We start from the raw sequence: 14,255 nt of genomic DNA on the forward strand, positions 1-14,255 counted from the left end.
CATTGTTACAAGTGTAAATTTGTTTTTGTTTTATTGGTAAACTTTTCATATGCATGTACGTGAAGTTTAATTTCAACCTGTCAATTCATTCTTGGTTTACAAGCCATTTAATATCGACGTGTCACAGCATTTTCTACAATGGAAAAAATTGATTGAATTTTTATTTTTGGGTTTTTGGAAAGTTTAAAAGCAAAGGAAATTTATCAAAGAATGTTGAAAATGTTTAAGAACTTTTCGCCATCCATTACTATAGTAGAAGGATGAGTTGCTGAATTTAAACGTAGTCGTACAAGCCATGGAGACAATCCACATCAAGGACGTCCAAAAACAGCAACAACAAAGCCAGAAATCGTAGAAAAAATTTAGGATATCGTATTGGAAAACCGTCGACTGCCTGAAAGATATTTAATAAATGCCCTAGGCACTTCATTGGGCAGTGAGCCCAGTGAACCTGGTTCTTCGGGCTTGAGGAAAAAATTCGTGAAAAAAGACCCTGTTTGCAAAAGAAAAAGTTCCTTTTCATCCGTGAAATGCACCGTGCCACAAGAGCATGAATTAAAGTTCGAATTGTTAGTGTATCCACCGTATACGTCAGGTTTACGGCTTCCGTCTGTTTCCAGACATAAAAAACTGTATGCGTGGAAAGCGTTTTTCATCATGTCATGTGGTCATAACAGCCGTAGAAGCATATTTTGCAGGCCTTCCAGATTTTCACTTCAGGGATAGAATTCATAAATTGGAATCTCGTTGAAACAAGTGCATTGATGTTCAGGGAGAAGTGTATTTCAAACCATAAAATCGTGTTTTTCTTATCCAACTGCAAAACTTATTCAACAATCTAGTAATAACTGAGAATAAAAAGTCAATACGATTTATATTTTCATTTTGGGCTAAATTGGATCTCTATTAGACGCAGATCCGGGCATTCGATTTCTCATTCACAACTTCCGAGCGCTGCATTGATTGTGTAGCATGTAGAGCAATCTTGTTGAACTACCACTCGTATATATCGAGATTGTTAAGCTCTGGTCAATCGGTTAACACCAGGATGAAGGGAATACAGAAGATGTCGCCTTTCGAAAACCACTACTTTGTTCTTGGCAAATTTGAGTATTCAGTGTCGTCAGTACAGAAAATAAACTAACTTTTATCTCCAAATACATGTGTGCACCATATATTCTATCATTATTGGTGTCCCACTAACTTTTGATTATTCTTCCGCTTTTTTCGTGTGTTTATTTTTTGTACTAATGTAGTGTCACTTCGGAAGGCGCAATAGAGCATTTTTCATTCTTGGGTTAACATCACTTTATACCGAGGGCCATTGATCTTAATAATGACTCCTTCTTAATTAAAAATATAAAGTCCCATGACACCGCTATGTCATAAACTACTTGAAAAAGTCAATATTTGTGAATGCATTGTTGATTAGTTGAACACTTCCGGAGCGTGCACAAGCTCCAATAATTTTGAATTTGCTTGTTGACACAACCAAAGAGTCAAAGATGGGTATCGGTCAAAGAAGATGATAATTTAGCCAAAATGCGGATATAAGGCCACCATTTCTAGCGCCCATTTAGTGAATTCACGGCGTTATCTCTGGTCGATCGGCTTATATTCTTCCGTCAACAAAATATTATACAGATTTAGGCCCAAAGCCAACCGCAAAATACACCGAATCGACGTACATATGTCACGACTAATCAGTCATCTCCGATACCGTCTATGTTTTCTTTATATATTTTCCCCTTGTTCTGAGGTGAAATATAGGGCCACAATAAACAACTTAGATTAGACTTTTTTAAAGCGAGGGACTTCGCTTGCCGCCTTCTGCTTCGACTAGTCGTCTCCACATGTTCGATGGACTGCCGCATCTGCGAATTGTGGGTTCCAGTCTAGAGCTGCTTTGGAGATGTCTAGATTGGGTTCCCGTAAAGTATGGGTTCCAATCCATTTTCATTTCCGACGCCGGATTTCTAGTCCAGAGATTGTTGTTGGTGGCAGTGTTAGGCGAAAACAAAATACGCATGATCCTACGAAGTCTGTGTTTTTGTTTTTTCGGTTTGTTAACTCCACACCAATATCTAGCTAGTTGGTGAATTAAGGTCCAAAAAGCTCCTGCTCCTATTTGTGGCGTGAGACTTGATGTTGTTCCACAAATAGAGGAACCTCCAGTTTCAAGCCGACTCCAAATGGCAGATATTTTTTATGAGGTGCTTTTTTATGGCAGAAATAGACTCGGAGGTTTGCCATTGCTTGCCGAGGGGCGACCGCTATTAGAAAAATCGTTTTTCTCCATTCGGCTACGGCGGCCGCGTGAAATATACATTTTTTAAAAATTAGTTCAATAATTCACTCAGTTCAATTTACTTTTACTTCTTATTTATCATCTGGTCATGATGTCAGCGATAGCGATCGTGGTTGATGTTGGTTATTAATCGTGTGATACTTCTGTGTAACATTTTTTCGCTTTATTTAAATTTTTTCCAAGTTTGTTCTTCTTCTTCTCTGTCTCGCAACTGTAGTGGCTGTCTAGTTTTGCATATGAAAAAGCACTGAAATGCCTATTAATAGAAAAGAAAATAACAATTTTTTTTTCAATTACATGAAGAATTTTGTAGACATGCAAAATTGTCCCGTTGTTTTAAATAAATGTGTTATGGTTATGTACAATGGACTGTATTAAAAAAACAGAGATTTAAAAATCCATCTTTATATTTAAAACATATGTTAAGAGAATTTCTTTAAAAAAGGCCGTAAAACACTTTTTTGATATATTTGAGGTTGTGTAACAAATTAAGGCACTCCTTTTTAAAGAAAAGTCGTTTTCGGTTTTTGAGTAGTATGTGCTATTATTTGTGTGTTTATTTTTATAAATACACCTTTATGGGTATAATTCGCATTCAGTAAATTAAAAAAATTGAGTAAATTTAAAATTTATAAAAAGGTTTTAGGTGTTAAGAAGAGTTAAGTGAAGAAGATTCAATATTCTTGCATAACCTCAAAAGGAGTAAAAAATTTGCACATTCAAAACATCAAATTTTATAAGAATAAACAAATTTTCACTAGCACGTAAATCTCCTCAGCATAAAATTTAAATGCAAGAGGAGTGGTCTTGTTTAGCTTTTTTTAATTATAAAAGCTTTTTTTACCTACAATTTTCAACTTCAAATTGAAAAGAGAAACATACACCAAACTCAAAAATTTTCTCAATTTGGGTATAAAAGAGCACTAAATTTATTGCAAAGTGGTGGCAACGTTGCACAGCGATACTAATGTGACGTCATGCACTCTCTGATGGGCGCAATCTAGTTCCTATCATTTTTGATAACGAGCGATCTCACGATGAAATTCGCGTTACATAATGACAACTGAACTGAAATTTGACGGATTTTACTTTTTGACATGCTCATGGTGGACATTTAAATTATGTCATTATTCACATATACCTATTTATTAGCCCCTTAACCTACGATTTAGATTCGAAAATGTTGGGCCGAAATCGTATACAAGCTCGCTTTTTTAAGTCATCTAGTTTTAGCCCACACCATAGCACACGTAATATTCATTTCTGGTCTGATCACCGTACGCGAGCTATGCCCGTCATTGTAGGTTAAAGGGTTAAGAGTCCTATTTTGAATAAAAATATAAAAATAGTGAAACATCAAAGAAACTAAATTTTTACATGTTTTATTAGAAAACAATATCTGGTCGCGTCTTTTGAAACACCCTGTTTTAAAGGTAGTAACACTTGAGCAACAAAAACATTTACATGTATTTTGTTTTTATGAGTCTTAACTTAAAGTTTCCATGAGAAACAGAGCAACAACAAATAGAAGGTCACTTTGATAATCAAGACAAAAAATTGGAAAATCAGCTCTGTCATGCCGTCACCTGGAATGAATTCACATCGTATTCAACTATCTGCAAAATGTGAATTTTATGCTTATTAAAACTCAAGCAATTTACTTTCGCTTTATTTAATTCTGACTTCAATAATACAATGTTTGACTCTTGAACTTTTATTGTAAAGTTAGTTTTTTATTAAAATACCAGAATTTTTGCATGCTTTGGTTTGTTTCATTAACGCTATACTTTTAAGTATTCGTTTACGCTCCGTATTTTCTTGATTTACCTTCATAAAATGGCAATAAATATTAGCTATTATTCACTCACATTAACACAAGCGCGCACATCTACTCATAAATATATGCTCACAATCGCATATTCATATCACATCGAAATGAAATGCTAATAAACTTGCCAATTCGCAACATTTTCCAACAATAAACTACTAATGATAATTCAACATGCGAGATCGAAAAGAAAAATTCCATTCGAATTTAGCGTGAAGAGTCGTGCTCTAGAGAGCATTGAGAACATTTAACTACATAAAAGATGTCGATGTAGATAGATGAGCAATTAAATTTCTACCAGAATCCAAGGAGTCAATAACCTCGGCTATCAGCTAATACTTAAAAGTGACACTACGTTAAGGAAAAGTGAAGATTTGAAGGCATGGCATTCTCGAAATACTTTCCGTGGTATGAATTTTACTTTTTTCTAAACAACATCAAAATATTTGCAAAGGAGATGTGCTTAGTTATACTTATTTGGCGTGAAGCTTTAATGCCAGCACTCAGCTTTGATCTGTCCATACACTTATACGAGGGTTGCCTTTTATATTTTGCGCCAAATAATGATAACATCATAAAATATAATAGTAATGAAAATAGCTTTATTGTTTTTCAAAATATTCTTCTTGGAAGTCAGTACGCTAACGCAATCATTTGAACCAGCATTTTTTTCAAAGCATTTTGGCCTCCAAAGCGAGCTGTTTAATAGCTTCAACAGGCGTTAAAAAACCTTGACCGTGCATTTTATTTTTCTTGTTTGGGGCTATAAAGCGGATGACCCCTTAATTCGATCTTTTGTGTGTTCAAAAACTCTCTTATGTGAGCAGATGCATTAGAGCACGCATTGTCTAATTCGTGAAGGATAATTTGTCTTGGGCGGTTGGGTTTTCCTTACGAGTATTACTCCGAAAACTTCTGGCAAAAAAATGATTGTATATCACTCAGAGTTGACCTTTCTCAGGGTTCTTCAGTCGTAGAGTTCCGGCATAATCAGATTTTCTAAAAACATAGGTGACCATTTGCTTTGAGGTTTTGTTGGATTAAGCTCGTTTTGGAACACCCAACTGTCGATTACTGTTTTGTTTCCCCGCATAGATGTTTTCATGTGCACTGATCCAAGATTCGTCAGCTATTATGATGTCATAGACGTGCTTTGAACCACAACGGTGTAGTGTGTCCAACGCGAACAAATCTTTTTGGCAACCAAATGTTCATTCAATACTGCATGTTTGCTTCTCTCACTAATGTCCAATGTTGCATTATCAATTCACACACAGCAGTGCTTGTTTCTGGCACATCAACAGAAATGGCCTGGCCTTTACGAAATTAATCATTCAACTCTCGACAGCGACTTTGAATGTTATACCAGCGTTTCGCAGTAGTTGAAAATGGTGCTTCAACGCCAAAAATCGAAGTAAGTTTATCAATGCACTTCTGTCTCGATAATCCACTTCGAAAAACGTACTAAATCAGGGCACGAAAATTTTCTCGAGTTAGTCCCATCTTTTGGGTGAGATGAATTTTTGGTTGAATGGATGAAGGGTGTTCAGTAAAATTTGTCAAAAACTTCAGCTACAACAGCAGATGTCAAGTGTATGCTAAACAAAACAAGGGCGTCGTTCGGACGTATACATACAGTATGGGCGAGTTCGCAAATCTCCAGGCGCAATAAACTACAAATATTCACCTCAAGTGTGGTGTCTGTATTGTTGTACGCAAGTGAGACATGGCTAATCTCCAATACCATCACACAGGGGCTACAGCCTTCGTCAACAAATGCCTCCGCATCATCTAAAGAATATTCTGGCCCAACGTCATCAACAGCGACACGCTGTGGAGATCAAGGAATGAGGAGCCCATCCTATGGCAAATAAAACGCAGAAAGTGGCGATGAATAGGTCACACACTTAGAAAACCACCAGATAGCATCACGCGAGTGGCACTGGACTGGAGCCCGCAAAGGAGCAGAGGCCGCGGTCGGTCAAATATCACTTAGCAAAGGTCGATGTTGCGCGAATTAGCAGATGCCGACATCACATTGGACGGCGCAGAAACAACAGTGCAGAACCGTGTACGATGGAAGAGTCCTGTCAAAGCGGTATGCTCCCGGGCGGTGTGAACAAGAATATAAAAAAAAAATTTCAACTCACTGAAAAAAGAACAATAAAAATATCGAATTACAGTTCATCACACGTAGTGTTGCAAAGATGGCCGTGTTAAAAGACAGCTTATATATTCAGTGGATATTGACTTTCGTGGATTTCAAAATGCAGATGTCTACTCGATAATAGTCCAAAACTTTACACAAGGAAAATCAACTTCAAGTGCTCTCCGCCCGCGCATTGCTTCTCACAACTTTCTTGGAAAATAGTGATTAGTTTTTAATATGCGGTGGATAAAGAGAGCCCTGAATCATTTGCATTTCCATGAAAACTTTATGTTCAGAGGTCTTTAATATGGAAGAAAGTTCTCAACAACTCATGCAAAAAAAAAAAATTGTGAAAAATCAAAGCAATTTTGCTGACAATTTTTTTAAAATAAACTTAAGTAAAATTTTTGAAATTTCTTACGAAATCTGGAACATTCATTTATGAGGTTTACACAAGAAGCTATGTTTTTATTGAAAAATTACTGAAAAAAAGTTAGCATGAAAAATGTTAAAAATATTGTAAAAAATATAAAGTGGATTAATTATGGCTTATGTCTACGCCGAATTTTTTTTTTTTTGGCAGAGAATTATGAATATACATATTTACATACATGAGTACTTATATACATATTATATATTTTTTAAAGCCATTGTTGCAAAAAAATTTTGTCCACTCTCATCGCTTGCATTTACCTAAAAACTACGAGACCGATTTGATTTGATTTTGTTTTTACTTTTCAGGCGATGTTTGTGTCGAGTATATACAGGGACTTCCACACCTAACAGTGCCGTTGCCAAGTAGATTGGAAAAATGCCGATTTGCTCTAAGGCCTGTCTCACACAAAGTAGGCGATTTAATCGAAATGTTGAAAATTGAAGACCACGGTATCGATCGAGCGATTGTGCTGAATCAAAATGGCATACGGATATCCTCCACATGCTCCATCGATAGCCTTATGGATGAGCCATTCTGGTGAGTAAAAAAAAACATTGTTCTTTGTATGCAAGGATGATACATTTACATGGTTTGACCAATAATTATGATGAAAAACAAAATTGTAAGGAGAATTTCGGCTGCCAAGTGATGGGAGATTCGGCAGCCGAATTCTGCGCGATCATTTCCCGTGTAGTCACACGCTCGTCCAAAAACATATTCACACACTTTTCCAATTAGTCATTGTTCAGATCGCAATGAAGTGGCATTGTGTTGATTTTTTCTTATATCACTAACGCAATCTGAGTTTTTTCGTAAACAGACCGCTTCGTGACCGCAGTTACGTCAGCTTATCAGCGCCAAATACGCTGAGAGCCGGATAACGGTCTGTTATTGGCCACACCTTCCAGGTTCTTGTCTCCATAAAAATGAAGGTTCTCTTGCATCGGACTGTCACTTTGCTCTTAAAATTTTTGAGCGACTGCTAATTTTTCGAATCCATCGAACGTCTGCATGTAAAAATTAGGAATAACTATTACAAATTTGTATATGTTTGAACGCAATTTATATCTGCGTATATTTATCTGCATATATAATACGGGAACATCTAATTCCATCAGATCTGCTCCGTAAAGTTGGGCAAATTTTGGGCCTGCTATCAGTCAATGTAAAAAAACGTTAGGTAGTAACTCTTATCAGCAACGGAAAGAATACGAGTACGTCTCATCTAACAAACAACATTTTCGGTATATTTTCGAATTCGGGCAACGTTTTCAATTTGTAAGTTCGGGAAAACTGAGTCTTGCTCCCTATATAAAAGACCTTGAAACTAGCAATGCCCTGCTATTCTGCAGCATCTGGGGGTATATGTGTTGTATGCAAAACGTAGCATAAATTCTAATAACACAAATCAATAACATTAATAAAATATTTAATTATTTTCCAGGCTGCAAATAAATGACAACAAATATGAAGTGATCCCTCCAAAAAGGAAAAAAATCGACTCAGAAGACTTAAAGAATCTTAATGATATTAGAACTTTAGTTGCACAAGTAAATATGAATAAAAAGGCATTTAAAATATTTAATTTTTTACTAATTAACAAATAATATTTACCTTACAGTTGTACGAAGCTTTACACGTCGGCGAATATCATTTGCAAAAAGAGGAAGAGCTGGTGAAAAGAATAGAAAAATTAAAATTTGAAATTGCGCCACTAGAAATAGTAAGACTTAATGGCACTCCAACATTACAAAAATTATTGCATATTATGTCTTTATACATTTTTAGCAAAAACAGGAGCTGGCTAGACTCGCTGAACGTAAAACCGTCGTCGCAACATGGGTTGGACTCAGTTTGATGGCAGTACAATTTGGCGTTTTGGCGCGCCTCACTTGGTGGGAATACTCTTGGGATATCATGGAACCCGTCACTTACTTTGTAACCTATGGCACAACGATGGCCATGTATGCTTACTACTGCCTAACAAAAACGGTAAACATTTGAACGTTTTTTTACATATTTTATTTATACTGACTGGTTGTCCCAAAAATAGATACTAACAAAGTGGCAAGGTAAACCCATTGTCATATGAGTAAAACACGATAACAGAGACTGCCTAATTGGCACCTAAATTAACTCATCTGACACCCCTTCCCTTTGGTTCACACTCATCGAAGGTACACGTTTCCGGAGCTTACCGTTAGATAACCTTGATGGCAACACTTAGTGGTGGATTTGGACGATATAAAGTTCGAAACGTTTTTTTCAGCCATTCTTGGTTTACTCGAGATTTGCGAGGTGGTGTCGTGTCCTGTTGAAACGTCCATGGTCTGCCACCGAAATGTTTGTCTGCCCACGGCTTCAAAACAACCACCAGAATACTTTCCCGATAATATTTCGGATTTTCGCAATTACCTTGACGCCAGGGTCGATGAAAACGATTGCAAAGCGCCCATCTGCAGTTACAGCGGCCCAAACCATTACCTGTAGCGGGTGCTGCCTCCTGGTGGCCAATCGATGACTCAAATTCTCGTATGAACGGTCGGTCAAATAAACCCTATCGTTTTGGAAGTTTACGAATTACTCAATTTGAAACATTTTCTCGTCATAAAACACAATGTTCGGAAATTGACCGCTTTCGGCCAAGTGAAGCATCTCTTCGCTCTCTCAAGTGACTTTTTGCTGCTTTGGAGTGCGATCATACGCCTTTGGGATATTGTAAGGCTTAACTTTAAGATAATTTTTCAGTATGCGGTGGATGCTACGGTCAGATATTTTCAGTTCTTTCGCCATTTGATTGGCACTTCGTCGGGGATTTCGCTTAAGTTGCTTCTTCAATTTTGAACCATTTCACGTGACGTTGCAGTCTTTTGATGACCACCTCCATAATGTTTTGCGATGCTACCAGTATTATTGTAACAAGTAATGGTGCGATAAACACAAACTTTATTTACTTTAAGGTGCTCGAGCTCACTAGAAATCGCTATTACGTTTGGAATCCTTTACTGATTTTCTTTTTTCGCGCGCTTGTAAACAGCATTTAGTCAACTAATAAACAGCTGATGCCGGTGCGTCATTTGCGCAAGCGGTCTGAAGTTGGTTACACTTCGAGTGCCAGACCCTATAGATGATAGCACCAGCGCATTAGGCGAGATAGAGGTGCGTCATTTGCGCAAGCGGTCTGAAGTTGGTTACACTTCGAGTGCCGGACCCTATAGATGGTTGCACCAACGAATTACGCGAGATAGAGGCCATGTGGGGTAAGAACGCCCAATGGCAGCAGCAACATGTGGCCACAAACCATGTGGACCACTCCGCTTGTGTCTTGTGTATCTTAATGTGGCACCACCCGTCCAACTGATTGCATCTAACCAATGTAGAGTTTGAGTGGAGCCGTATTTAGCAAACGCAGCGGAAGTAAACTTGATAGCCACTCGTACCAAAACAAAACAACAAACTATAACAACTTCGATTATTTCTGTGATTTTATCGTCATTTTCCTGAAATTCAAAAATGCCCGAACGGAATCGACGAACCCGAAATTCCTCGTAATTAGCTGTTACAGTACCGATACCATTAACACCAGTCACTATTTCAGCAGCCTGGATTGCATTTTCGAATTTATGAAAGAAAAACTGTAAAATGTATGGAATTTTCTTTTTTTTGCCTTACATTGTCAATACCCACCTGAAGGGAACAAACTAAAAAATGAGTTGTTAGTGTGAAATGTTACCTTGGCAACGAGCACAAACTTTAAATTATGTGTACGATACGAGATACCCATGCGTGATGGGTAAGGGATTTCTTTTTTACCAAACTAATATTACAGGGTTTGATTGAAAAGTAATGAGCCTTCCCGCGCGGAGTGTCTGCCAAGCGATCAACCGAATCGCCTGGTGAGGAAAAATGGTCGTTGGACCCTCCCCTTCCACTAGAAATCAGTCCCAGTTCGCTAGCAACAGCGGTGCAGTAGAAGCTGTGTTAGGATTTTGCAGTGGCGAAAATGCAGCGATCGTTGGAGCAACGATACTCGATCAAATTTTGCGTAAAGCGAAACAAAACGAGTACCGAAACCATTGAGCTACTCAAGGAGGCCTCCGGGGACCAATCTCTGTCCAGTGTTCAGGTAAAACGGTGGCACAAATCGTTCAAGGAAGGCCGGGAGAAGATGTGAACCGGGTTCGTGAATTTTGGTACATTGACTGTCGTGCTAGTCTACGTGAGATCAGTGAAGAGTTAAATTTAACTTATTGCAATGTGCGGGAAATCGTGACTGGAAAACTTGAAATGCGCAAAGTGTGTGCCAAATTGGTTTTGGCTGATGAATAAAAGCAATTGCGTGTGGAAAAGAGTCGTGAAGTATTGGAAAGTGACGGTGCTTCCCCACCCTCCCTACAGCCCAGACCTGTCCCCTCCGGACTTCTTCTTGTTCCCGCGCCTGAAAAGAAAGCTGAAGGAGAGGCGTTTCGACTCCATCGAGGCGATCCAAAAAACTGTGACAGCCGAATTGAACGCGATCCCGGCGGATGAGTTTAAAAAATGTTTACTGCAGTGGAAGGACCGCCACCAGCGGTGTGTTGACGCTCAAGGGTCATATTTTGAAGAATATTAGTTGTATAAGCCAAAAGATTTAATAAAACTCCTTAAAAAAAAATAAGGCTCATTACTTTTCAATCAAACCCTGTATATTTTATTTCATTTCATGATCTACTTCTTTATCGTTACAACTTTCTAAATATATTCCCTTCATTTTAGGAATATAATTGCGAAACAGCCAGAGATCGCATGTTCTTGCTTACCATACACAAAAAGGCCAAAAGAAAGCGCATGAACATTGAAAACTATAATGTTTTGAAACGCCTAATTGCCGAAGCTGAATACGATTTGCGTCGGCTAAGGGATCCCATCAATTTGCAACTGCCGCCACATATGGATCGTGCACAGCGGCTCACACCAATTGAGCCATTGAGTGATGACGGCACCGAAACACAGCACAAAACCAGCGAAAGGAAAGCCGCCGGCTTCCGACTGCCCTTCTTAGAACCGAAAAATTAGATATTTGTATGCATACGAGTACATAAAGCACACTTTATCATTTTATGTATGTATTGTGTGTATGTAAGTTTCTCACTAAACAATGTTGAGTTGTTGAGTTTATCGAAAGCACAAATTAGCTTCATGCAAATACAGATATTATTGATGAAGGCATATAAGTAAATACAAACTTACATGCATGCAATTAAATATATATTTATTTTAAGTCGCACATGTTGCATAATACGATTTGTTCGTTCATCGTTTGTTCGTTTGTCAAGTTATTTCAATGTTTCAATGCGTTCTTATATTCAATCTTAATGAAAGTTGCTATTTTTAGCCTTAATCCTTGTATACCCATATTGATTAGATTGATTAGGAGAATTTTAAGTGGCCTTCTGATGGTATGTATGTACATATGTGTATTGATATCAGATCGATCGCTTCTTATACTGAATAGCTAAATTTTATTAAATTATTATCGCAAGACAATTGTTACCTGTTTGCCAACATATTTATGTGAGTGATTACAATTAAATAATTCATGTGACGGGCAAATCAAAGACGGTAAATTATATTGTAGGCATTCATTGTAGGTGGATTCGTGTAATGTGCAAAAACTTTGTACGACCACTAAAACCGCGGATGTATACTTTTGTGATTAAGTGCACAATCTTACCTGTAGATGCATAAATACTTATTTACCACTTGCATATGTATATTGTTCCTCACTTTATGAAATGCGGCCTTCTCACTATAAAATTATATTATTTATTTTTCTAAAAAGTGTAATTTAGTTTTAAAGGTTTATTCAAATAAATGTTTGTAATTTAATTGTTTATTTCAAATTTTGTTTTTCTGTTTTTTTTTTGTTTTTCTGTATTTTTAAACGATAACGCGCAATGCACTCAATAGTGCAATGCTTTGCGGGGAGCTACTACTAGTTTAAGGTTAAGCAAAAGTTTAAATCTCATTTTGTGTTTTACAGCAACTTTTCTAAATACAGAGTACTCTCTCTTAAAGGGTTAGGGGTAGTCAGAGGCCCGAAAAAATTATGATTTTCAATAATTTTTTTTTTTACTAGTCAATTACTTTATTTTACAAAAATAAAAACATAGCACAATACATCATGTTTCGACTTGACTTTAGCAAAATGTATGTGTGGTGCCCGTTTATCCAGGAGTCACTTGCGTTGCTCATCACTAGTCCTTGGAGATTCATCTAAAATCAATCGGACAAGAGAAATTAGTTTTATTAATAGATAATCTTGTGCCTGATCGAAGCTTTTAACAATATGGTGGCCTCAGGAAATATTTTTCAGATTTTCGAGAAAAAAACCGACAATTAATTGTTTAAAAAAATTGAGATTTTGAGGAAAAAAAATTCTGCGATAAGGCACGATTATCTTATGTTTTTCAAAAGCAGTATACATTTCATTAAAATCTTCCAAGCAGTTTTTAAGTTACAGTGATCACTAGTGCAAAAAACATAGTTTTGAGAAAAACGCATTTAAAGTTCTGCTCCGGAGCGCCCAAACGCCCTTTGTTAATTGTTGAATAACTCGAAAAGTATTTGTGGGATTCACTTAAAATTTGCTCACAATATTTTTAAGGTATTATACTTTAAGAAAATGCAAAAAACCAAAATGCAATGTTGTGAAAATTCTGATAACCCCCTTAAAGTTTCTTATAACGCCTTGGTCAAGGGGTTGACAACAATCCGGTTGTGTTTGCTTGGAGAATAATAACTTTAACATTTTTGAATTTTAGAAACGAGTATGGGAAGCCGTATTATCCAGAAATAGAACGACGCTCCGCTCTTGAAGTTGCATTTCTCTATCGAACTGCACGAGAAAATATGTCCTCAAATCAGATGTCATCCAAGCCTTTTTGTTTGATCGCCACGTAACGGGTGAATTTGTTTTTGCTGATTTGATTTTTTTGTGTTTGGAAATAACTTCCTTAATAGTTTGCTTATGCTCAAAGTATATTTTCCTGGATAGCAATTTTTTGGCTTCCCGGACAGGTGGACTATACAGTCTCGCCTATACTTGCCATTATAACATTCACGACCCTCTTACCCTCGAGGGAAGTGTGGGAACGGGTCGAGATAAGACAGGGCTAGTCCGTCCATGTATACATAGATGGCTCAAAGCTCGAGGGGAGGGTGGGCGGAGGTGTACATTCCAAACATCTGGGGATCTCCTTCAGTTTTCGGCTTCTCAACTACTTTATTGTCTTTCAGGTTGAACTAATGGCAATAATGAAAGCACTGGTACAGTGTCATGCGATACCTGGAGATAATATCTGCATTTTCAATGATAGCCCGGCGGCGATAAAATCCCTCACAAAACAGTCGACCACCTCCAAGGTAGCCATAAAAGGCCGTGCATCACTTAACGAGATGGCTGAGTCATTTCACCTAATGATAACATGGGTTCCTGGCCATTGTGGCATACAGGTGAACTGCAGAGCCGATGAACTAGCGAAATTCGGTACCT

General features: G+C 37.5%; 1 protein-coding gene across 1 annotated transcript in view; it reads left to right on the forward strand.

Annotated features, from left to right (window-relative positions):
• The window catches only part of LOC128861170 (uncharacterized), a 49,988-nt gene extending 37,392 nt beyond the window's left edge, over positions 1-12,596 (forward strand). Inside the window, exons 4-8 of the mRNA XM_054099096.1 lie at positions 7,027-7,258; positions 8,166-8,271; positions 8,343-8,444; positions 8,510-8,713; positions 11,477-12,596. Of these exons, the coding sequence (XP_053955071.1) occupies positions 7,027-7,258; positions 8,166-8,271; positions 8,343-8,444; positions 8,510-8,713; positions 11,477-11,776 (944 nt within the window). The 3' untranslated portion in view covers positions 11,777-12,596. The remainder of the gene's footprint in view (positions 1-7,026; positions 7,259-8,165; positions 8,272-8,342; positions 8,445-8,509; positions 8,714-11,476) is intronic.
• The last annotated feature ends 1,659 nt before the right edge of the window (positions 12,597-14,255 follow it).

The sequence above is a fragment of the Anastrepha ludens genome, chromosome 4, assembly GCF_028408465.1.
Source record: "Anastrepha ludens isolate Willacy chromosome 4, idAnaLude1.1, whole genome shotgun sequence".
NCBI lineage: Eukaryota > Metazoa > Arthropoda > Insecta > Diptera > Tephritidae > Anastrepha > Anastrepha ludens.